We start from the raw sequence: 26,633 nt of genomic DNA on the forward strand, positions 1-26,633 counted from the left end.
GTAAAAAAAAAAAATTTAGTTCAGTTAGAAATGGTCTTTTTAAATATCTCATCTATATCTCCAGTCACTTACCACATGATGCCAGTTCCCTCCAGGGGTAGACCATGACATTGACAGATTGACAAGCACTCACATATGATTGGATAGAGCGACACAAGACATCGTTGTGGTTCCCAGAGATGCACACATCAAACACACAGTTATCAAAGTAGGCTTGTGGATCTACAGAACTATGGCAGAAGCTAAAGGGACCCTGATTGTCTTTGATGATCTCACACAAGGCTTGGGAAATCACAGTTGTGCTCTCATCTTGGCAATGGTCAGGATCGCTGCCACCATGGTCATTATTACATGACATGTCATCCTCAACCATCCATTCTGCACCAAACTGATTTACTGAAGGTGCCAGAGCACCTGAAGGAGTGAGGAAGTCATCCTCCGGATGGCCATTAAAGTTGCCACAGATGCCACACGTAACTCCACTGTAGTCTGCTGGCACAACAATGTTTACCTCCCAGGAACCACCATAACTGACACTGAAACCAAAGTCAGTTGAGACATAGACAAACTGTCCTGTGGAGTAGACAGACACTCGACCAGAGTCAAGATAAACAGGGAGGTTTCTGATCTCTTCATCAACCTAATTGAAGAAAAAGTTGAGCTTGTTCATACAACCATTCTTATCAATAATTACATTGATTACAGTGAGTGGGACTTGCTTATTTTAACAGCAGAGCTTACCTTAACAGCAGAATAACCGTTCATGTCCTGTGACATGTGCACAAGATGCCCAGAGACACTAACAAAAACTTCAACAGTTATGGACACAGACCATCCATTCCATGCTGCATTTCTTGCATCAACTTGGAAGTGTGGTAGTCCACGGGTATCATTGCACACTGTGGCTAGCACATATCGGCATGTGCCTTGAAAGTCAAAGTAGGTTCTATCAAAGGAGATATAATGTGGATCTCCAGAAGCATAACAGCTACCGTGTGGATGAGGATGGCAGCCATACTCCCCCTCCACCACACTGCAGATTTCTTGGTCACTGCAAGATGATGGTGTGCAATAGACATTTCCAGTGATTCCATCACAGACACACTGGAACTGGCACTCTTCACCATGCCAGAACTGCTCTCCAGGCTGCCGATAGCGACCATCATAGTGGCAGCCGCAACCAGTGGGAGGAACACAGCGATCTCCATCCAGCACCAGTCCATCATCGCACTGGCATCCCCCCTGGCATGGCAGAGCGCACTGGAAGGGAAACGAGAGGCTAGGGCAAGACGCAGGACAGGATGTGCCACACAGTTCAAAATGGGTATTTGCTGGACAGTTGGGATCTGAGATAATGAAGACAAAACGGAATGGAAAGGCAATGAATGATCAGAATTTTGAAGAGATATATAGTTTTAATTCAGAAAATCTTACCACCTCAAAAGACACTAACCACAGTGGGTGATACTCCTCCACTCTCCAACTGCAATGGCGTTCTGTTGGCAGTGTAGTGTGTACCCTCGCAGGGCTTCACATAGAGCCTCCCTGGCACCCTCCGTCTGCTCCAGCATCTGAATGCAGTCTTCAATCCGCTGCCAAGGGTCTAGTGTTCTGCTGCATTCAGCAAACGGTCCATTGTTCATTGTCATGATGCTGCAGAGCTCACTGAACTTGCTTCTGTTCTGATAAAGTCCTGGTTCCCAAATGTCAGCTGGGTCCTCACAGTGGGCTGACAGGGATCCATCACGCCAGCTATCTGCAAATAGCTGGGAGTCATCCAGCAGGACCCCATCCGGGCTGTAGAATTCATCATCGGTGTTTCCATTCAAGTTTCCACACAGACCTCCAAGTGTACCATTGTAAGTGGTTGGAGCCGTGATTCGGACAATGTGCGGCCAGTCAGCTCTAATGGTCACTCCAAAGTTTGTCTCCAACACGAAACCCCTCACACTACTGTGATAGATGTGGATCTGACTGGAACCAACACTGATGGGAAGGCCAACCATCTGTCCATCCACCTGAGAAGAATATAAAAGTTAATTGATCTAGCGTATGAGTTTGAAATAATTTAGTTAAACTGCTCCAAATAAATGACAAGCCAAGATTGTTTAGCTAACCTGTACATTGCTACCTTCTCCCAATTCAATGGAAACATGAGTTCCTCCTGCCTCAAAATTTAGGAACCTGGAAAAGTCTTGAAGGCCTCTGGGTACTTTCTCCACTGTCAAAACAAAGTATGACAGTTGGGATGGCCCCATCACTCTTGCAAGGGTCAGTCCACAAGCTCCTGGGTATCTGAAAGTTTGTCCATCAAAGGTGTGGTATGAACCCAGGCCTTCAACCGAACAGGTAGCATAACTGATGGGTCTGCAGCCCCTCACACCGTTATGGAGTCCACACACCTCTGCTGGACCACATTGGTGCTGATAGCAGAACATTGACCTGCTACTGCAAACACATTGTCTCCCACAGTCCTCGTCCAACACTACTGACTGTCCCTCGGAGTAATAGAAGCCCTCAAATGTGCAGCCACAGTTTACTTCAGGCACACATTGTCCAGCACTGAGGATGTACCCATCATCACAAATACAGCTCTCCTGATTAGGCAAGGGACAGTTTATTGGGGCAGATGGGTTGCTGCAAGTTGCAGGGCAGCTTGTTCCAAGGGACTCAAAATGACTGTGCTCAGGGCATATGATTTCTGGAAATGGAAAGCAAAATTAGGAATATGCATCAAACTCTGAAATATTTGTGCAAGGTAAACGATCCAGTTACATTAAGCTGAATGCCAAATTTACTTAAAGATGGCAAAAATAATAAAGTAAAATAAAGATGGCACTTACCACAAAAGCCTGGTTGCCTCCAATGTCCAAGTTGCACACCCTGCTGTTGGCATTGAGCAGAATACACATTGAGAGCCTGGCAGAGAATAGGCTGGTAACCTCCTCCTAAGCAAAGATCATAGACACAGTTCTCTGTGTAGGTCTGTGGTGAAAACACAGAATGGCAGGATGCAAAAGGCCCTGAAACATCTCCCAGGATTCCACAGTGATTTGTGTCACTGTAAAGGCTCATTTCACTGTTGGTACAAACCGCATAATCGAGACCTGTGCACCTGACATCATGGCATTCAGGATCTGTGTCCCCCTCGACCTTCCAAGAGTTGGCAAAGTCAACATCCGAGCTCAAGATCTCCCCAGAGACTGAACGGAAGTCATCTTCAGGATGAAGGTTATAGTTCCCACACAGACCACATGTGGCATTCTGGTAGTCATAAGGTACAGAGATGGTGACATAGCTATATGCATCATAGGTCACTAGGAGACCAAAATCTGTGCTGATGGCCAAGGAAAACCCTGACTGATAGACTTGGATGGAGCCATTGTGGAGGGTGAATGGTGTTGCTAGAAAGGTCCCATTAACCTTGACAATGTTGACAAAAAAGACATTAGGAAGATGGGTGGATGGCTGAACTCAAATTTACAGCAATTACAGCAATACATTGATAATTACCTTTGCCTCATAATTATGACCTTTGACTAGTTCAATTTCTTCATTATAGACAAATACTCTGACCATCCGAGTCCATGACACATGTGTACTACCCCGATGCTCATTTTTGCCCTCAATGCGATAGTACGGCAAACCATTTTCACATGCCTAAACAATGACAAAAATTCTGTAAAGGAAGTAAAGGATTCTACATTTTTTAAAACATCTGTTCTACAATAAATGGAAAGCCATAACAGCATTACTAACCTCAGACAGAACATATGTGCAGGTTCCTTGAAAGTGAAATATCTGATTGTCAAAGGTGTAGTAGTGAGGATCACCCGAGATGGTGCATGTTTGTCTCTGGATGTTCTGACAAGAGTATTGGAAAGCAGCTGGACGACAAGCTTGGGAATAAGTACAGGGCTCAAAGCTGCACTGGATGCCATTTCTGGTGCAGGAGCATCTCTGCTGACAGGTGGCATCACTCCAGAAGGAGTCTCCCAGCTGCACTGGGAAACCTATAACAAAGAGTTTATGGATATAAACACCAAAAATCTTTTGTGTAAATACTGGAAGGCTTCCCTTATGGCTCACTACTAGCATGATATAATTATATTTTAATAAGTCATTCAAAGTCTTTCTGCAATTAGCAAATATTGCATACAGTCAGGAAAACAGAGTTACCATTAAACTGACAACCACGTGTTCCATGATCTGTCCTGAAGGCCCATCTGCCTGGCACATTGACATTGCTGCTGTATGGTAGGCTTGTGATGTCATTCTGGAGTGATCCAGTAATTGAGAAATGGTGACTTGAGTCGATAGTGTCATAACCAGCCTAATGATAAGGAAGACATGCAGATGTCTGATTAGTTAGTCAAACTGTTCAATACATCATATTAATCTGTCATCTTGTGCCTACCTGTACATATCGTTGCGTTGGAGCAATTGCACCGTAGTTCATTACAACAAATGAGAGATGGCCATTTGAAATCAAAACCACTTGGAAAGATGTTTCCTAAAAAAAGACAAATAACAATAAGAATTTTTTTTTTTATTGTAGCAAGAAAACATGTGTTATACCAATTTTTATTTTTAAATGGGCATATGAAGGTCTCCATGGTACCAAATTGTGCTACTTACTGTTCCTGAATTGTAGTAGTATGCAACTCTATCCCATGTCGCAACAAAGACCCATGAAGCAGAGAAACTCAATTCAGGGAAGTATTGGTTTATGTCTTGGGTCGCCTGTGTAAGGACACTGCCAGAGGTGTATTGTCGATATGAGATAACACCATTCCAGCGGTTGTCAATATCTGTCCAGAATGGAGCAATGAGGTCTTTCCCTCCATAAGCTGGGAACTGGTATGGAGAGTAGCTGTACCATGCCCCGTCAAAAGTCAAGTGTCCATTGTTGTTTACCTGAAATAGAAGAGGTCTGATTATTAATATGTGGAAGATACTTTTAAAATATGCAAAATTATGCAGTGAATGGTCATTTTCCCTTGTACTTTTTCTCCAAGAGTACAATGTTTATAGACATAGGTATTAGACACTCGTAATCCAATATCCTCTCATATCAGATTGACTTACATAAATTTGGTTGTATGTTTGCCCAAAAAATATAAATGGCTGCTGGAGGTATATAACTGATGAACTCCGATCATCAATGCGTTCATTTACTAAGTCTCCATGTCCAAATGGATAAAATTGGCTCATAATATTGATGCTATTGTCTGAGAGAGAGAGAAAAAAAACAGTATTAAACATGTTTTAGTAATTTCATAGACATCATTTCAATTTAATTTACCTTAGTGTCCCCATCATAATATTTGCAATATCTGCATGATAAAATGCATAATATAGCATTATGACCAATAGTTGCACAGCTTTGATTTCCAGGGACTTACTTTAATACGACTGATAATATAAAAGCCTATATGGTCTTATAAATTGTTTTGAATTATGTACATGCATCACAAACTTATGACATGGATCTGATTTGCTCATGCCAAACAATAATCCTCCAGATTGTATCATAATACATTATATTACCAGTCATAGTGTCCATGGTTGTAGTTTCTGCTGTTGTAGTTTCATCTGTGGTTGTCTCTGGCATGACAGTAGTAGTGGTAGTGTTTATGTTGCTTGAATCTGAAATAAGTGATAAATATTAGATTAAAAAAACTATCTCTTACATAAACGAAGGGCACATTTAAATATATTTACCTGCACAGTATGCCAAATGGCAGTTAGTTGGGCTCACAAACTCATAGACATAATAATCTCCTGGACAGGCTTTGACTTTAATGGGATTGGATTGGAAATAGCAGCAGTTATTGCTCCAGTGACCGCAGACATCTCGAGTGACCACTCCATCCTCAACTGTTGGATGTCCTCCGTTCAGCCACAGAGGAGCATGAGTGCCACAACTATACTCATCAACACATGTGTCTGGCATCTGAACGCTCTGACCCTGAATGAAGAGACGGTACCAGCCGTTCCAGCTGACCCAAGCGTCACACATTATTTGAGAGGAATGTTGATTGTTGGTGGTGGCTCTCCATGAATCATTCAGAATATTGTAGTTGTAGCAGGGGTCAACAGGGGGAGCTGTTGTCATGGAAATATTAAAAATATATATTTTGCGGAATGAATTAATGTTTTTTTGTGTGTATTTTTTGTAGTGGTTATGTTATGAAACAGTTTATGCTTTTTACTTAAGCTCACTGTTTCATTTTAAGTTGAAGCTGAAGACAATTTGTCATGAGCTTTTAGAACATCTTCTCTTATCTAGCTGACAAAACGAGATAAAAACAGCTAAATTTGTGTCCCTTTGCAATTGAGCACAAGTATTGCAAGCAAATTGACTTCAAGAAGTCAGTGCTTTCAGAACACTCTTTGCCACTTATTTGCAAAAAAATTATTCTCATATGGTGGTATTCTACACAGACTGATGATTGAAAATTAGAATTTTGTTTGTTCTTTCAACTTTAAAACGTCTTTATTTTAGAACGGACACTGCTCCCATTAATCTGCAAAAATATCTTGTTCCTAGATCTCTGCTTTTGATTTAATCGCATGGCTTATTGCATGAATTACTTGCTAATTACTTAATTGTACATGTTTTCCATGTATTTCTCAAACTGGGGTCTGTCTAAGATAACCAGGGGGTCCAAAAATCATAGTAAGTGACATTAAGGAAAAGAACAACAATACTATGAAACTGTATGGATGTAAAAGGATATCAAATTACACTCTGATTCTTATTATATATAGGTTCATAGGGTTCATTTTTTAATCGATTGACAGCACTTATATAGTGCTATATATATATATATATATATATATATATATATATATATATATATATATATATATATTTCAGCCATAAGTGGTGTCAATCGATTAAAAATTAACTAGATTAATCACACATTTTTTCTGTGATTAATCACGATTAAAAACACTTAAAGGGTAAGTTTGGCGTTTTACAAGTAAAGCCCTGTTTTAAGATTGTTTCTGATTAAATCGAACGGTTAAGATTAAAATTTGGACACATGCTGCTCTCCCGAGAATTTTAGTTTTTTTTTGTTAGCACCCTCCCATTTACTTAATGTGAATTTACTTAATGTGATTAACAGGAACATTTCAAGAGATCATGTTTAATAAAAATGCATGTCCCAAAAGATGCTCAAGAGAGTTAATGAAGGAAGCAAGACAATACTTTACCAGTGGTTGTGATTGGTGGAGTAATGGATTCTATGGATGGGATCGTCTCTGTTGTTGATGAGATGGACTGGTTTGAGGCATCTGGTATTAGGAACATTTTATGTTAATGACAATAATTTAATTTAAATTCAAACAAAATCCAGAAAAGTTAATGGCTGAAGATCATATGAGTAAGTGCTCACCAACACAGTAAGCTCCACAAAATATTGGCTTGACAAACTCATAAACATAGTAATTTCCTGGACAGGCTTTGACTCTTATAGGGTGGGATGTGTAAGTACAGCAGCCATCCCATAAGGAGAGACAGACCTGACGGGTGACCACTCCATCTTCCAGCTGTGGGTGAGGGCCGTTGAGCGACAGTGGTTCATAAGTGCCACACGTGTACTGATTTACACATGATTCTGGCATCCGAGTATTTTCACCATTGTAGAACATCCTGTACCAGCCATTCCACTCCACATTATAATCACACATGCCATAGTAGTTATAGTTATTATAGTAAGAGTTGTCTGTGGATCTCCAAGGCTCATCCAGACTGGTATAGCTGTAGCAGGGGTCGACACTTGGGGTGGGGAAAGGCACTATTAAGGAAAAAATAGATAGAGAGCATTATATATTGCAGATTAAATATATTCAAATTAATAATATGAATATAAATCAATAAAATTCATGAAAAGCATGTCAGATATAAAGATGAATGAATGTACCTGCACAATATACAGGATCTGGGATTGAAAGAGTTGGTCTGGTAAATTTGTAGACATAATAATTTCCAGGACAAGCTTGGACTTGGATTGGGTCAGATCTGTAGCGACTGCACTGATCATTACGAGAGCCGTAAACTTCACGAGTAACAACTCCATCTTCTAGCCGAGGATGAGGGTCACCAAGCCACAGAGAACTATAACCTCCACATGACAAATAATAAAAACACCACTCAGGCATCTGAGCACTTGATCCATTAATGAAGAGTCGATACCAGCCGTCCCATTCTACACGAGTGTCATCATGATCGGATATGTATCCATACATAGACCAGTAATTGAGTGTGCTTCTCCAGTAGTTGTCGAGTGTGTTATAGTTATTGCACGGGTCATAATCTGTGTTAGTGAAAGATGATGAGACCAAAACAAACAAGTTATATTTCAATGAGGAACTTTACAAGTGCAAATCTGAACCAGTCAAACACTGTAATAATCATGAGATTCATAAACCATTCATACAAAATGCGACTGTGTAATAGTGAAAATGTTTGTGCATAAAAATGACCATTTAAACTGTATTGCAAATATTTAATTGCCAAAATATTTTTAATAACACTCATATATTCGTTCATATATATTTTTACAACTTACTCAATGTGATGCTGGATCCAGTGAATATATCTGGACTCACAGTGGAAACTGCCTGTGAAATAGTGCTGACATCTAAAGAAGGAAATTCATATCATGACAAACATCATTTACAAAATGTTTTGAAATCTGTGAAAATCACAGTACCTGTACAGTATCCTGAACACCACCATGCTGGATTCACAAGTTCATAGACATAGTAATTGCCTGGACACGCTTTCACTCTGATGGGTTTAGACTTGTAATCACAGCAGTCACTCCAATAAGACCCTCCACAGACCTCCCTGATCACCACTCCATCCTCTATCTGAGGGTGAGGATCATTGAGCCACAGATTGATATCTGTGTTACAGCTGTATGAATTAACACAGGTCTCTGGCATCCGGATGTCCATTCCATAGTAGAAAAGCCGGTACCAGCCATTCCAGGAGAAAGATTCATCACAAATGTCACCTCCACTTTCATTGTTGGCTCTCCAGGGACGATCCAGAGACTCATAGTTGTAGCAGGGATCACTGCTGATGCTTTGGAAAGCAACTAGCATGGAGTTTGCAAAAGTACTGTTAAAATTTATTACATCCTAAAGAGCATAAGAGTTTTATAATACCATAAGAGCAATTATGATGATTAATTACATAATTTCGAGCAAGTATATTCTAATCAGTGGTGTACTGTCAGGCTAAAACGGGGCATGTCTGTAGCTGACAGAACCCTGTAGAACGGGGCTTCATATGACAAAAGCTGTGCTAATAAGTTTTAATCTGAGAAAAAAATGTTTTCATATACATTTTTAGTTTACATAATTATTAAACAAATTGCCTAAAGTGTGATTTGAGCAATTGTATAACAAAGAAATCTAGGTGCTATTGATCTGTAACATAACCTACTATACAGAATGGATAATGAACTGTACACCACTGATTCTAACTAGTTAAAACATGCTTATTTTCATAAAACAAAAGATGTATGTCAAATTATCTAATAGTTAGAGCATTTACACGTTATACTGACATAAAACATCCAAAAGATAAGATTTAATATTGTACCTGCACAGTACATCGGCCCTGGAGCTGATATGACGGGTTTGACTAATTCATAGACGTAATAATCTCCTGGACAGGCTTTGACTCGGATGGATGAGGAACTGTAGGCGCCACACTGATTGGAATACCAGAACCACTCCCACCCTGAACTAGTTCCCAGGACTTCACGGGTCACCACTCCATCCTCAAGTGTTGGATGAGAACCGCTGAGATACAGTGCAGTTTGACCGCCACATCCAGCATTTCTCACACACCACTCAGACATCTGGGCACTTTCTCCATTCAGATACAGCCGATACCAGCCACTCCATTCAACAAGAGTGTCATCATATCCAGAGTACTGATATGGGCTTTGCCGTATATCTCTCCAATATTCATCAAGAGTGTTATAATCATAGCATGGATCAGTTGTAGGTTCTGAGAGAAAAAGAAAAAAGACTCATTCACTGAGGTGACAAACACAAGAGTTCAGGTAAACATCTAACATCTGTGTCTGTATGAAAGAGAAGATATTGGGATGGTGAAATGAGGATGAATTAAATACTTAACTTACAAAAAGCGTTTCCTTTAAATCCCTCTCTCAGTAATTTAAAAACAACTGACCCTTAATCTCAAGGAACAGTATATTTGCTTTCACCACATAGAAATGACAAATTTATACTTTGTTTTGGAACTTTGATGATAAATGCTAGATTCAAATATTATTATTTTCCCATTGAAATAAAAACATAAAAAGGAAACAACATTCAAGATCCTCCTCAGATAATTAAAGAGTGTCATGCTGTATGTACGAATAATTAAAAATAAACAAATTAATAAACAACAGTATAAATGTAAAGGACAAATAAAGTTTTTCCCATCCAGACCGCAATCTACTCTACATTCAGTGCATTCCCTCGATAGACCGAAAATACATTTTCTTTATTTTCAATATATTTGTAATATATCATATTTCTTATCATCCTATCATTTACACGTCTACTATTGTCTCTCGTTTGGTCTCTTTTAGTCTCTCTCTCTCGTTGGGTTTTAGGTCCTGTTCCTGTTCAGACCAGCAGGAGAAGACTGGTGTTACTGTTCTGCTGTCAATCATGGATCATCCCACCTGTTACTCCATTCACCTGTTCATCATTATTACCTCATTATCTACAGTACATGCACCTGTTTTCTTCAGTTATTCTCAGCCAGAGGTGTTTCCAAACAACGAAACACAGTTTCTATAGAAAACTTATTTTGTTTTATATTGTTTTGCTTTATTTCCAGATGTTTGACTCAATCGTGGGTTTCCTCTTACGTCATACTCTGGGTTCTCTTATGAGAGGTTCTCTCGTATTGCGTAATTTGCTTACGCTACAGGTAAAGTCATCTTTTCTCGAGATATGAAGCCAAAAATGATCCTTAAAGGAGCTGTATGTAAGATTGTGGCCAAAAGTGGCACTGCATTCACTTTCAAATTACTGTAGAGCGGTGTATCCCCTCCCCCTCCTCCCTGACTCAAGGTTGCCAGATAGGCTGCAGGATCCCGCAGGAATGTGACGAGCTGCAGCTGTGGTAACTAGAGCAGAGCTGGCAACCCGGATGCTGCAACACTACTGACTTCGTGATTGGTAGATAGGTGGAGGGTGGAGCATCAGACCAAAACACAACATCAACATCAGTTGAGGGCTGCAACTGCACTTTTTAAATGACAATATGCTGGTCGGACAACTGTTGTCAGTGATATAAGTATTTGAAATGTACATGATTTCTTAATGTCTAGTGACATATCAGGGCCATTTTATGATTAATTGAAATAAATTTCTTACATACAGCTCCTTTAATTTTGTATTTTTTGTCAACGCAGTGCAGCAGCTAGCAGACCTAGAGCAGGCTGTCTAGCGTGCTTATTGGCTGCCTTGCGGCTACTGCAGCAGCCTACCACTGAGCCTCGCGTGACGTCGCGCCCTCTACGCGTCACAACCCTGCCAGAATGGGTGTGGCTAAGCGTATAAAAGAGAGTCTCGGAGGCTGCTACCCTGATTTTCATCTCTTCAGCGAAGCTCTACGCATCGCTGGATCCAGCCACCATCGAAACCAGCGACCAGCAAGCAGAGGAAATCTGAGGAAGCCGGTCGTCTTCGCCGCCTTCAGCCTTCCGTGCCTGCTAAGCTATCCGGCGACGAGTATCCTTTGCTCTTTTGCATTGCTGTGCGTGTTCGCCGCCACGACACACACTTTTCCTAAAAGAGTGCAAGGCGTTTTTATCAAAAGGCCTCGCACTTCCTGTGGCTCGTGCCGAGCCCCGCTCAGCACCGGAGACCGCCACGTCATCTGCGCTCTCTGCTTGGGCCCAGACCACGCAGCCCTCGCTCTTGCTTCAGGAGGCTGTGTCCACTGCGTGGACTCGACTCAAGGCCTTCAACGCCGAAGCTGTCACTCCGCCCTCTCTTGGACCGCGCAAGAAGAAGCGCCGTTCTCAAAGACCACCGGAGCCCGAGGTCGCCGTGAAACGCTCGTCGGAGCCCCTCCCTCGAGCTTCTCTCTCCCCTTCTCCGCCCCCCCTCCCGGAAGCGTAGCTGCTGGCTTCGGCCCTCACTGCCGTCGTGTTAGGTGACGAGGCGGAAGGAGACGCCACAGGTGACAGCTGCTCCATCCTGGCCTCGGACAGTGAGGAATGGTCGGGTTCTTATCACTCAGCCTCCTCCTCGATCCAGGAATCCGGCCGGACTCGGGCTGGCGTGGACGCAGAGCTGGTGTGCCTCCTGACTAAGGCCGTCGACCAGCTCGGCCTTGAGTGGTCACCGCCGAAGGAGCCCGCGCCTAACAGACTCGACGGCTCCTGTCTACATCACCGCCACCACGTACCCGCTTCCAGGTCTGCACCCATTTCTGCCGGAGCTCCACACGGAGCTTTCTAAATCGTGGAATGCACCATTCTCCGCGAGACTCCTCTCAAATGTCTCCTCGACGCTCTCCCAGGTGGATGGCGCCGTCGAGAAGGGATACAACTCTATTCCCCCAGTGGAGGAGGCAGTAGCAGCGCACCTTTGTCCGCCCTCCACGAGATGGCGCTCAAAGTCTGCCCTCCAGTCTAAAGCTTGCAGGACCAAGTCAGCTCTTGTCGGCCGTGTGTTTTCTGCTGCCGGACAGGCCGCGTCCGCCCTGCACTCTATGGCTGTTCTCCAGATCCTTCAGGCCGATCTCCTCCGCGAGTGGGACGAGAAGTGCACGGATCCGGCCGTCGTCACGGATTTGAGGAGCGCGACGGACCTTTCCCTTCGTTCTACAAAATCCACGGCTCAGGCTATCGGGAGATGCATGGCCTCGCTCACCATCACAGAGAGGCACCTCTGGCTGACGCTTGCCGACATGAGGGAGTCCGAGATCGTCGACCGCTTCTCTGAAGTACAAAAGACCTCGCAGGCCATGAACTTCTTCCTGCCTCGACGCTCCAGCTCAGCTGCAGGCCGCTCACATGACCAGCCTCCTGCGCAAAGCTCTACTCAGCATCCAGTTCAGTCTCCAACTTTCGCAGCGGCGACAGGCCGGCCGCCCTAGATCGCGCTCATCCAGCCATCACAGGCTGCCTCCCCCGCGGGGACCTCGACCTAAGATCTCGCTGAAACCTGAGCATGCTAAGCCCTCCAAGCAGCAGCAGGGAAGAAAAAACGGCTGGGTCCCGCAGAGGCCAGACCACCATCAAAGTTTTTCGCTCTGTCAGTCCCCTTAGAAAAGGCTACTGCAGTGACGTATTTGGCAACCGACGTATTTTGGTGATACAACCCACTCGCCTGCATACAACCGCCGTTTTTACGGCGAACCAGAGAAATCTCAGAAAGAGTATAATTTCAGGTTATCCGACTCAGACAGTCGGAGTCATAAGTGTAGAAAATGTGCCCACATTTTTCACCCCTACACACAAGCACTATACCCCCCGTGTCTCTCACTCTCACAGAGCCCACTCACATAAAGCCGGCATATGCCGCTCGAGTGTTAGATGTAGGAACTGTGCCCACAACTATGTGCCCACGCCTACTCTCTGCCTTCTCTGTTACACGGCCAAAACAACCTCATATCGGTCAGGTTATGAATGTAAGTCACGTGCCCGCTCTCGAGCACTCACGCTTACTAACAAACACTCCGCCCCAGGCGCCGATCGCGCATCTCGAAGTTATCACAATACACTCCGCCGTATTCAAGCACAGAGGGTGCGCGCGCCGCGCCCATACCTTCGGTTCAGTTTCCCGAGCCCACGAAGTGTGGCGATCGGAACCCGGAGGCCATTCTGCCCCTAGCTGTGCATGTAAAAGCATGGGAAGAGATTCCAGGGATATCAGAATGGGTGCTGAGCACAATAAGAGAGGGCTATTCACTACAGTTCGCTCGCCGTCCCCTGCGCCTTCAAGCACGGACCGCGACGAAAGTGAAAAGTAGCACATCTACTCCGCGCAGAAATAGCGAAACTGTTGTGCAAAGGGGCCATAGAACCGGTACCTCCTTCTCTGAGCGAGTCAGGCTTTTACAGCCGTTATTTTCTCGTACCCAAGAAGGACGGAGCTCTCAGACCTATCTTAGATCTGAGATATCTGAACAAAGCTCTCACGAGAAGACCGTTCAAAATGCTCACGACCAGACAAATTCTCGCGCAAATTCACCCGAGGGACTGGTTTATCTCTCTCGATCTGAAAGACGCCTACTTTCAGATTCAGATAATACCCCGTCATAGGCCATTCTTGAGATTCGCCTTCGACGGTCAGGTATATCAATACACCGTCCCTCCGTTTGGCCTGTCTTTAGCACCCCGTACATTCACAAAGTGCACAGTCAGAGATAGAACTCTTATCTCACAGAACAGTGCTTCTCAGTCATCTGGAAAGCCTCGGTCTCATGGTCAATTGGGCCAAGAGCTCACTACTGCCCAGTCAGTCAGTTTCCTTTCTGGGAATAGAACTGGACTATGTGGCAGAACGCCTCCTCGTTTGGTCTCAGCACTCACTGCGCTCGCTGAGAGCTGCACATGTGTTGGGCCATCTGAACGACGGCCCAGACAGGCTGTCCAGGGACAACATTCCCCGGGGGAATGGTCCCGGCACCCCCAAACAGTCCAGTTGCTATGGCATCTCTTCGGCAAAGCGGAAGTCGACCTCTTTGCGTCAAAAGACAACGCTCATTGGCTGAAGTTCTTTTTAAAGAACGAGGACGCGCTGGCCCAAACCTGGCCCAGCCGCCCGTTGTATACTTTCCCCCCAATCTCACCGTTGCCACAGGTAATCAAGAGAATCAGGGAAACACGCCGCTCGGTGCTCCTCGTAGCCCCGCGATGGGAGAACCAAATCTGGTTCCCGGAGCTGACTCGGCTGTCACGCACAGGCCCTTGGCCGATTCCGGTGAGGAGAGATCTCCTCTCTCAAGCCTGCGGCTCAATCTGGCATCCTCATCCAGAGTGCTGGTCTCTGCACGTATGGCTGATCAACGGATACCCGTTGTCCTGCCAGAAGGGGTTATGAACACGATCACGCAGTCTAGAGCTCCCTCTACGAGAAGGCTTTACGCATCTAAATGGTCTGTGTTCTCCAAATGGTGCACCGACAGAAATCTGGACCCACGAACGTGTGGGGGCTCTCGCTGTTGCTTAGCTTCCATCAAGAGCTGTTGGACAGGGGCAGGTCCCCCTCCATGCTTTAAGTTTATGTGCGGCCGTAGCAGCGTTCGCTGAGTCGACACGCGGCCAGTCATTAGGAAGGAACGAGCTTGTCATCCATTTCCTTAGAGGAGCCAGGAGGATGAATCCCCCGCAGCCCCCGTTGGTTCCTATGTGGGATCTTTCTTTGGTCCTAGAGGCCCTGAAAACATATCCCTTTGAACCGTTAGATGCCGTGGATCTAAAGTACCTCTCACTCAAAACCGTTTTTCTGACAGCCCTGTCATCAGTCGAACATGTGGGGGATTTACACGCGATTCTATTGATTCTATCGAACCCTGGTGCACTTGCGTGCATCTTACGGTTCCGGTGCTTAAACGGTTCCTGAAACGGTACTTAAGAAAACGAAACTGCACACACTTTGTCAAAAAAGAATACCCTTTTATTTACAGGGCCAAACTGGACAGAATATTAACTTAAATTTTTAAACAATATAAATACAAGTAACATATGGTAATAAGAAATAAACCAATATAAAATAAAAATTCACATTTACATAATATAAAAAAACAATATTGTATCAAACAATGTATTAATACTGGAGATTAGGGCTGTCACGATGTTAGATTTTTCACACCACGGTTATTGTGGCCAAAATAATTCACGATATCGATATATCGCGATATCTATAGAATCTATAAGAGGAGGAGGAGGGGGAGGGGCGGGGTTAGTTATCAGTCAAATAAATTTTTACTTAGTTTATATAGTTTTTCTTTTTTTACCCAACAAACATAAGGGTACAAACAAAAAAATCAAGTGCAAATACAAATACAAAAATAAGATGGTCCTTAATAATCACCCTTTATTAAATGTATGAACACAGAAACCCCCTGTTATCAGGTTAAAGTCACGTTTCCCATTCCATGACTAGTAAAATAATCGCAATGTATTCTCTGTAAAATTGCGTAATCCGCAGGGTGATGGACACGGAGATGGGTAAAAAGTTTGGTGGCTACACACTCAGCAGCGCCGCGTCGCGTGTAGGACAACTCGAGGTATCGCACACCGGACGCGCACTTACTCAGTTTATGGCCAGCAGTATTCTTATGTTTAAGGAGATTATGAAATTAAGATAATGTCTGTACTATGTTATGATTGTACTGTACAATTAAATACTATAGTTGCTGAGTCTGTGATCTGAACACTTTAGGCTCACTCAGAGCATCCATTAACTGAATGAATTGAGAATATCACCTGAAAATCCGATAACATCAGCAATTTTCTTTCAAGCAGCTGATTTCTGTAAATTAATGTAAAACTAAATGTACATTGCAGCACAGGGTGAAGTTGTCACAGGTCGGGAGGGTCGACTGGGTCTACCCCCTCCCTTTAGAATGTACCACTGAGGAGCAAACCAGAAACCAGGCGGACAAGGAAAGTAAAAATGTAACAGGCTTTATTGATTAAAAGAATTTGTATATCCTAATTAAAACTCCTCCTTCCTCCCCAGCATCCAGTGGCCGCCGGGACGTCGGCCGGACAACAGGCGGGGACTCGGTCCACTCAACCCCTCAGACTTTTCGGGTGCCGAGGCTCTCGGCTATGGAGGGGACGCGGATTGACCAGCAGGTAAGTACTCTAAACACGGCTTATCCTTCTCGGGCTCTAAGTAGACTGTACTCTTCTCGATCTCTCAAGTACAGAAGTTTACAGCGGTGAAGAGGGGCGTCGACTGGACAGCAAGTAGGTACTCCAGGTACGGTTGGTTCTTCCCTAGACCGTGGGTGCGGAGAGCTTACAGCTGTGGAAAGGCGTCGACTAGACAGCAAGTAGGTACTCCAGGTACGGTCGGTTCCTCCCTAGTGAGTGCAGAGAGCTTACAGCTGTGGAAAGGCGTCGACTAGTCAGCAGGTGGGTACTTCGAGTACGGTTGGTTCTTCCCTATACAGGGGATGCAGAGAGCTTACAGCTGTGGAAAGGCGTCGACTAGACGGCAGGTGGGTACTTCGAGTACGGTTGGTTCTTCCCTATACAGGGGATGCAGAGAGCTTACAGCTGTGGAAAGGCGTCGACTAGACAGCAGGTGGGTACTTCGAGTACGGTTGGTTCTTCCCTATACAGGGGATGCAGAAAGCTTACGGCTGTGAAAGGGGCGTCGACTAGACAGCCAGTAGGTACTCCAAGTACAATTGGTTCCTCCCCGTATAGCGGATACAGAAGCTCACGACGGTGACAGACGTCGACCGGACAGCAAGTGGGCACTCCAAGTACAGTAGGTTCTTCCCCAGACAACGGGTAACAGAAAGGTTTCGGAGGGCTGGCGAGAAAGAATGACTGGGTGGTCAGATCGGCAAGTCCGGACAATCGACCAGCTCCTGGGGTCAGCAGGCCTTAGGGGTAACACCCCGAACAGCAAACACTGGATTTCCTTCGCTCTCCCCGGCAGTGTTGATAACACAGAATGCAAGCGGCTTTAGATGGGGGACACTCAGAACAGCAGATAACTGGATTTCCTCCGTTCTCCAGGACAGCATCAATGATGAATCAGAACACGGCAGGCTTTGGAATGTACAACACTCAGAACAACAGATACCTGGGTTTTCTCCGCTCTCCACAACAGTGATGATGGAACAGTATGCCAGCGGCTTTAGCTGGGGGACACTCAGAACAGCAGATAACTGGATTTCCTCCGTTCTCCAGGACAGCATCAATGATGAATCAGAACACAGCAGGCTTGGAATGTATAATACTCAGAACAACAGATACCTGAGTTTTCTCCGCTCTCCGCAGCAGTGATGATGTAACGGTATGCAAGCGGCTTTAGATGGGGGACACTCAGAACAGCAGATAACTGGATTCCCTCTGTCCTCCAGGACAGCATCAATGATGAATCAGAACACAGCAGGCTTGGAATGTACAACACTCAGAACAACAGATAACTGGATTTCCTCCGTTCCCCAAGACAGCATCAATGATGAATCAGAACACGGCAGGCTTTGGAATGTACAACACTCAGAACAACAGATACCTGGGTTTTCTCCGCTCTCCACAACAGTGATAATGGAACAGTATGCAAGCGGCTTTAGCTGGGGGACACTCAGAACAGCAGATAACTGGATTTCCTCCGTTCTCCAGGACAGCATCAATGATGAATCAGAACACAGCAGGCTTGGAATGTACAACACTCAGAACCACAGATAACTGGATTTCCTCCGTTCCCCAAGACAGCATCAATGATGAATCAGAACACGGCAGGCTTTAAATTCCACCGTCACTTAATCTATTCTTCAGCAACTCCAAACTGCAACACAGGGCAAGGCCGATGGGCACGTGACAGAATTCGGTATAGTAAGCATGCAGTAACTTCACTTCAAACACACACGGTGGGGCACAGCATCAACTCACGTCACTCTCAACCACTCTGTGAAATATAAGGCCACAGCCCACCTCCTTGTTCTGAACAGCAGGAACAGTAAGACGGAAGAATATATAGCGACCTGAATCATGCATCACAACAGCTGTCTTCTCATTACGGTGTCTAGACTCCTGTTCCTAGATCGCTTCTCTTCATATACAGTATCTTTGTGTTTAAATCACATGCCGTACGGCCAGTAGAAGGTTTGCACTTATCTCTACCCAAGAAGGGGACTTGATATCTCCAAGGCGACTTCTCCTCTGCTTCTCTGTTCCACACCACCCAATCCTTCGTAGCGGATTCCCTTCCGCGGGTCGATCTCACCAGCCAATTTGTCCCACAGAAACTCTCAGCCCACCTCGACGGAACAAAGTCAGGACACAGCACCCGAACACCGAACACAGAACACTGCACTGAACTGAACTCAACTGCTTGATCTCCCAAAGCTTGGTTTTTATCTGTTTCCAAGCGCTGTGTGTCCCAATCATCAAACAGCCCCTTGATGCGCCGCACCTGCTGCCACTCTGTCATCAGCGGCTGCTGTTCCCATGGTAGCGATGCATACAAGGCTGGCTGGGTGTTCCGTTGAAAGCGCTCCGGGTGGAAACATTCCTCCGTGGAATATATAGTTCCGCTGCTGGTTCGTCACCTTGTGACAAAGTCATTTACGATGATTTGCGACAAATATAATGTAAATTTAATATAAAACCATGTAAATGGCGCTCTGTGTCGCGGCAGGATTTTGAACAAGAGCCGTTGCTGGGCGCCGCCGACAGACGCCGAATGGCACAACCGCCCAGATAGCAAGCACAGTTGGGCCGATTCCGGCTGAAATGCGTCAGTGTCGGCTCACTGTCGGCATCGGTGAACAGATAATGGGCCAGATCCGTGCCGACTGTGCATAACACATCTGGCTGACTGACGGCTTTTTCTGTATGGGCCAGTATCGGCTGAAAGCAGTTCAACTGGTGTCAGGTCCATGCTCGGTGTAGCTGTGTGTATTTACCATCGGCCCGAGTTAGTTTTGTCACATTCGGGCCACTACTAGAATTCAATGAACTCAGCCGCCTGAAAAAAAGGTTTTGGCGGTTAATTTAAATCCTGAGGAAGATCCTGCAGATGCAGACCAACGTTTTTCAGAGGAATCATTCAGGAATCATTCAGCTGCAAAAACGAGTGAGTAATTTAATTTATTTATTGTTCTAGAGTTGTTTGATGTTTAAATTGTAAAGATAAAAACAGTGTTTAATATCTAGATGTTTGCGAAAGAGTCATTTATTTGTGAATCGAACTGACGTTACACTCTTGCTGCAGTACAACTACACCCCGGAGACAACGTGTATCTGAAATTGAAAATACGATTTATTTGGTTTTAACACTCCTGTGGGGAACCCCGAAACGGAAAAGCGTTATAGATAAACAAGAGAAGCTGCAAAATAAGTGCAGCTTCTTAATTCATTGATTGGCACGTCTTGTGTTTTTGAATGTAACGTCTGCTTTTAGAGCAGCTCTTTAGAGTGAAAGAAAAATATTAAAGCGTATATCTCTGTATACTGTTATTAATGGTAGTTCTCTTAACATTTTTACTGCAGTGGGCATGATAACGTTACTATGACTATACAAGCGAACATAAACTGAAGTTTCATCTGAACGCACTGTTTGGAATAATAATAATTAATAATTCATTACATTTATATAGCGCTTTTCTAGGCACTCAAAGCACTTCTCATGGAAGGGGGAATCTGACACCAATTCTTTTTACAGATATTTTGGTAACACTGCTACAATAAGGTATCATTCATTAATATAAGTTAACTACATTGTTAACATGGATTAAGAATGCACAATACTTAAGCATTTATTCATCTTAGTTAATTTTCATTTTGACATTTACTAATACATTATTAAATCAAAAGTGAACAGTTGTATTTTTATTAACTATGTTAACAAAGATGAATAAATACTGTAACAAATCTATTGGTCAATGTTAATGTTACTATAGTTAACACATTAACTAGCCTAATTTTAACAAATGAGACCTTATAAAGTGTTACCAATATTTTAAACTGCTGCGTGAACTCTGGCAACAGCATTTGTCTAACCTATGTGCTTAAACTAATGCTTAAAGGTGCTCTAAGCGATGTCGCGCGTTTTTTGGCTAAAACATTTTTTGTCACATACAGCAAACATCTCCTCACTATCCGCTGGCTGCCTGTCCTCTGAACACACTGTAAAGAAACGCGATCTCTGTAGACAGCCCAGGCTCCACAAACAGCAACAAAAACAAACTGCAGCGACCCGCTCCCCGAAACATAACAAACTGTTCCAGCCAATGACCGACAAGAAGGGTTTGGGGGTGTGGTTTGGGGGGTTAGTGTGCGGATGAGGAGGAGGGAGGGTCTAGCTAGCCTCCGTTTTGTTTGACAATAGTTCGAACGTCAACAAGAAGTGATGTCACCCAGGATCGCTTAGAGAACCTTTAAGATTGAATTTTTTTGACTTCACAATATCTATTCCTTTATTTAAAAGATGCAGTTCAGAGAAACCCTCTCATGGCTAATGTTGCTGAAATGGAGATCGAGGGATCCATGAACTGGCAGCAGATCCAGGGGCAGACACAAGATAAGTTTAAATCTATATTAAAAACACAACTCTTTAACCTAGCATAAACAAAACACACTCCCACATTTCTATAATTCACATCCGGTAAGGTAGCTTACACCAAATGTACTTGTTACATCGTAAAAAGAATTGCATCTATGCTAATGTTAGTCTCTCTGTCTCATTCTTATCCCAAGGTTAGGCTACTGTTGTCAGCCGGATCTAGTCTGCATCCAGACCAGATGGTGGACCTCCACCCTAAGATGACCACAGCAGCCTAAATGCCAGACGAGAACATCACAACTAGACAAGACCTAGAAACAAACGTCTGTGAGGACCTCGTTGACACAGCAGTCCTCGGCACAGTCATCGAATCAGATCCACGAGAAACAGACCAGTTCTCCACACAGACCCGACGGCCAGCTTCAACTCCCCTCTCACCGACGCTGGCGTGATCTTATGAAGGTAAAGGAGGAGCAAAACTGGAGAACATAGATGTGAATTTAAGAACTTGTACAATAATTATTTGCACTTGAAAACCTGTTGAATGTTGAGATTTTCCATTTTCACTCGCAGACAATAGTCACAAACCTGTATTCTGAATTTGAAGCTGCAGACAAGTAGTCACAAATGTGTAAAATGCCATTCACAGAAGTACAATGACAGACACAAACTTGTATTCGTTCATTCACATTCGCAGTACAACCTCAATTAGGCATTTGCAACTATTTTCGCAATATATTAGATGCGTAACTAACTTGTGCATTTGCAAACTGAGTGGCGGTGAGAGAAAGGCGGGGCAATTAAAAAAATTGCAATGGCAGATTTGAGAAGTTGCAAATGCCTAATACAGGGTTTTCACATTGGAGGTTTTTACATTAGAGCTGTGAGTGTAAATTTTATTGTACAAGTACAAATATTTATTGTACAAATTCTCAAATTCACATCTACATGCTCTCGAGTTTTGCTACTCTTTTACCTTGGTGTAATCTTTTCCAATCTTCAAGCAAAAGGAGCTGAATAAAATACTCTGAATGATATCAATCCACAATCTGACTTGTGAAGCAGCCTGAACCCTAACACACACCATGTTCGTTGTTTGGCCAGAGGAGAACTGGCTCCCGACTGAGCCTGGTTTTTCTTTCTTCGTTTTGTCAATGATGGAGTTTGGGTTCTTGCCACTGTCGCCTCTGGCTTGCTTAGTTGGGGACACTTATTCTTAATATTACTGATCGGCCGGCATTGACACCATTATATGAGAACTGAACTGAGCTGGACGATGACATCACTGTTTTCTGCAGAGCTGCTTAATAATGAAAATGGACTCTTTTTATAATTGATATACTTTATACAGTTATTGAACAGAACTGAATAAACACAGTTGAATTCAACTGAACAATGACACTATTTTCTTTTTAGAGCAGCTTTACAGCCAAATTGAACTCTGTTTGCATCATTGATCATTTTCCTGTTTAAAGCTGCTTTGAAACAGTCATTACTGTATATGGCTGGCTATATATTTAATGGTGACTTGACATTTGCAAAAGGAATTTATTTAGTGTTAAAGAGTGAAAGAAAGTTTGTGTGTGAAAGAGAATGATGTTTTTCTTTTAATCATAAATATAATTCACTTATTTTGTTTAAAAATTGTTTTGTTGTTAAATGTTAATAAAGTGTCTTTTGTTCATTAATACATGTTTGTATTAAAGTGTATTTGTTAATTTTATAATAAAAACCCTTTTTAAACGGTTGAATTTGTGTTTCACTGTCTGCCAGTTTCTGGGCCACATCTGGCCCGGGGACCCAGCCGACTCTCAGCCAGATCTGTCTTACAGTGCCTGGGCCAGACCTGGGCCATATCAATAAATAAGAGTCATTTTACAGTGCCTGGGCCAGACCTGGGCCATATCAATAAATAAGAGTCATTTTACAGGGTGTGGGCCACATCTGGGCCAGAGGAAGTTGTTTGAGTCCGTTGTCAGTGTGTTGGGCCAGTTTTGGGCCGGGGACCCAGCCAGAACTGGGCCAGAATTGAAGCAAGGTTGAGGCCCAGAGGTGGGCCAGACAAATTTTGCCATCTGGGCGGTGTGTGTACACTAGAAGAGAAAATGTGTTCGAATTTTAAAGACGTGGCGCTGCGCTTCTTGTCCGGTGTGCGACCCCCTTTAAAGTGCTGTTTTCTTCTGAGCCGAAGAAATTCCATTCAGGCGAGCTTACTTTTTTCGGGTGTGAAACAGTGTTTCACTCTCTCGCTCAGACGACATTCTTCTCAGAGTAGCTGCGCGGCCTGGGCTGCGTCTTCTTTGATTGGTGTCAGCCGCAGCGTGTGCAATACAGCACCTGAGACGTCAACCAGGTACTCGAGCTGGAGTATTTACGTGTGATGTAATCATAACAGTCCTATTCATTTTAAACATCGTGGTTATCGCCAATACCGGTATATCGCCACACTCTAAATTAACACGATGTCGATATTTCATGCTTTGAATATCACGATTATCGTCAACACCGGTATATTGCGACACCCCTACTGGAGATTAATAGAGATTACTACCAGGGTAATCTAATATCGACATGGCTACAGGTTCCCATGTTTTGTCTGCTTGAACCAGTCATGTAAGTTATCTGGTCATTGTACTAGTTACGCAGCGCTTAGTTTGGCGAGTTTGGTATTTCGTTCCCACTGCGTCTTAGCTACGCAGCTTTGAGTAAACATATGAAAGAGAACGTCTCTGGTTACTGGTGTAACCCATGTTCTCTGAATAGGGAATGAGACGCTGCGTTCGTTCCCTATTCGTTCCCTACTGCGTGCCAAACTCCTCGCGCTGCCGACAAGCTTCCTTTTTCGGCAGAGAAATCTGAGGAGCAGATGATGCGCGCACTAATATAACATGACGACGTAAGAGCGTCAAGGCGGCATCATGGATTGGCGTGATTCTATATGGGCTTCACACAATCGGCACACCTAGAGGGCGTTCTGACGCGTAATTTTGCACGTGAAATGCAGCCAAACCTTAGAGCGTTTTGTCTTCGGCATCTTCATTAATCCCCTCGCTATCAGCAGACGTTCCGGGAGTCTCCCGCGGTGCTAGCCTGCACATCATGGCAGTGTTGCAGGTATACCAGGCCAATCTGCTGGGGGATCTCGACCAGATTGTTGCCGCAATCGGCCTGCCGATGGCGATGATAGTGGCCACGGAGAGACATTTGTGGTTGAACCTGGCCAACATTCGCTGGTTTTGCCCTCTGAGCTTTTCGGCACCTCCGTGGTGGCGGTGGTTGGTAAGTTCAGGGAGGCGAAGGCGCGCTCAGCTGTATCCAGGACATACATACCGCTGAGATCCGGGTCCACGCCCAGACAGATGGGAGGGCCTGGCCTATCGTGGTCCGAGGACCTTAGATAGGGCCAGAGAGCCAGTGTCACCTCTCGTGCGCCTCCTACGTGGAGGAGTAGGTTGCAGAGGAGGCGCGACTCCCGCAAGAAGAGGGATCTGAGGGAGGTGATCCAGCACAAACGTACATTGCGTCGGTCATGGATCATCTTCCCTGAGGGTATGATTATATCTTAGCCCTTTCCTCTCTTCCCCGAATCCCCAGACGCTTCTTACATCAGGCCTGAGGCTGGGCTCATGGTTAGAACAATGTTCTGATGGCCCGCCTCGGCTTGGTTAGTGAGAGTGCCTCTTTCAGGCATGTAAAGGTGGTAGACCCCATGTTCATAAAGAATTGTCTGGTGAGTCTTCACTTCGCATGCCGCAGGGGAGCTGAGTGGTCTTTTTTAAGAGTAAATTTTTGTGTGCAACTAACACTAAAATGTATCTTTCTACAGACCTCGTTCCCTCTATAGAGATATGGGGTCATGTCAATGTCCTAAGGTAAGGTACATTTTAAGATTATTGGGGTTCTGAAGTTCCCCTTTAGGTGGCTAGAACGATAGGAAGAAGCACCAGCTGTATGGGCTTCTCTTGTGATGTGAAACGATGTTAGCCCTTGGGCTGTTAGCCACCTCAGGGTAGAGTAGTTGGTCTCTCTCTCATAGGATTTTTTACTTGGAGTTTGACTGACGCTAGAGCTTCAGATAGATCTTATGTCCGGCCCACGGGTCCGTCTGACTTCTTTCCTGAGTACATCGCCCCCTTGAGCTCTGTTGGGTTTTCAGTGGGCTGAGCGATTCTGCAGTCCCTCGTATGAAATAATAATAACAATTTTTCTAGTAAGGCTGTGGCTCCTCCGAGCCCTCAGGTAGATCTATGCTTGCAGGCTGGTCCTCATCAGGGCCGCGTCTGTAGCTGGCCTAGGCTGTGCCGGGATAGTGGAGGCGCTCTGCTTAAGCATTTCTGCCTCTGACCCTTCACTTTGTGAATGTAGGTTTCTAGAAAGCATCCCTGTATGACAGCCTCCTCCCATGGGAGTCGTTAGGCCAAGGCCTGCCCCCTTCTCTGCATTCAGGGGCGACAAGAGTAATGCAGCGTGGTGCAGAGGCATGGTTTATAAAGATCCTGGGTTAGGCCTCAAATAGGCCTCCCCAGTACAATGTGTCTTTATTGAGCATGGTTAGGCCGTCTTTCGCCTCACGAAGAGACTGAGTCGCCTGCCTGACCCTGCCGTGCAGAACTAGCATACTAATCTGGGCCGCCAGTTTAGGCTTCGCTTACCTCGCTGAGCTACTGCTCGGGCGTTGGGTTGTAGGTGGTTTGGCTCACAAACAAGCCCCACTCCCCTAGGTTGGGCACAGATACATTTTCTGTCACCCCTAGAGCCGCTGGCAGGCCCGCACCCTGGTAAACCTCATTTGAGGTGGGAGTATTCCCCTGTGATACAGGGTAAGTCTGAGTACTTCACTTTCAGTTCTGTATTATCCTACCTCGCACTACTATGGCTCGGGTCAAGCGGGAAGTTCTAGCTTCACTTCTTCTTTTGTCGAAGTAGGCTCCCCTGAAGCCAGAGCATTGCCATGAGCTGAAGCCCATACCTACAGATGATAGGCCCCTGACTCTGGGGCCTCCGTTGAAGCAGAGTGGCATATGTTGTACTCCCCTTGTTTTAAGGTTACTAGCTCTCTTGCTGAGTACACTGCCATGAGCAATGTGATTAGGCACCAGGATGCTGTAGGCACTGTGTAAACAGCTTATCTGCCAACGAAGGCTGCACCGTTAGGTAGTAGGCCTCAGCAGGCCTCCTTGAATGGGCAGCCCCCAAGAGGGTGCTGTAGGCCAGCTTACTTCAAAAAAACCGTGGTTGGCCTTAGTGGTTCGGGCAGTTGACTCACTGATGGGTAGTAGGCCTTAGACAGGCCTCCTCGGAGGTGAGTCCCAACATTGTGGGACATACTTTATAGCCATTACCAGGTAGCTAGCCGTATTAGGCCTCCTGTG

The 26,633-nt window shown here is 44.7% G+C and overlaps 1 protein-coding gene across 1 annotated transcript in view; it reads right to left on the bottom strand.

The window, feature by feature from the left end:
- Window positions 1-26,633, bottom strand: part of LOC130082413 (alpha-tectorin-like) — a 226,432-nt gene that overhangs the window by 154,421 nt on the left and 45,378 nt on the right. Inside the window, exons 11-15 of the mRNA XM_056247270.1 lie at window positions 7,935-8,327; window positions 7,407-7,808; window positions 7,225-7,305; window positions 5,725-6,108; window positions 5,551-5,649 (exon numbers count right to left, since the gene is read on the bottom strand). Coding sequence (XP_056103245.1) covers window positions 5,551-5,649; window positions 5,725-6,108; window positions 7,225-7,305; window positions 7,407-7,808; window positions 7,935-8,327 — 1,359 coding nt within the window. The remainder of the gene's footprint in view (window positions 1-5,550; window positions 5,650-5,724; window positions 6,109-7,224; window positions 7,306-7,406; window positions 7,809-7,934; window positions 8,328-26,633) is intronic.

This window comes from Rhinichthys klamathensis, unplaced genomic scaffold, assembly GCF_029890125.1.
Source record: "Rhinichthys klamathensis goyatoka isolate OS25496 unplaced genomic scaffold, OSU_Roscu_1.1 h1tg000045l_1, whole genome shotgun sequence".
In the NCBI taxonomy this organism is placed as follows: domain Eukaryota; kingdom Metazoa; phylum Chordata; class Actinopteri; order Cypriniformes; family Leuciscidae; genus Rhinichthys; species Rhinichthys klamathensis.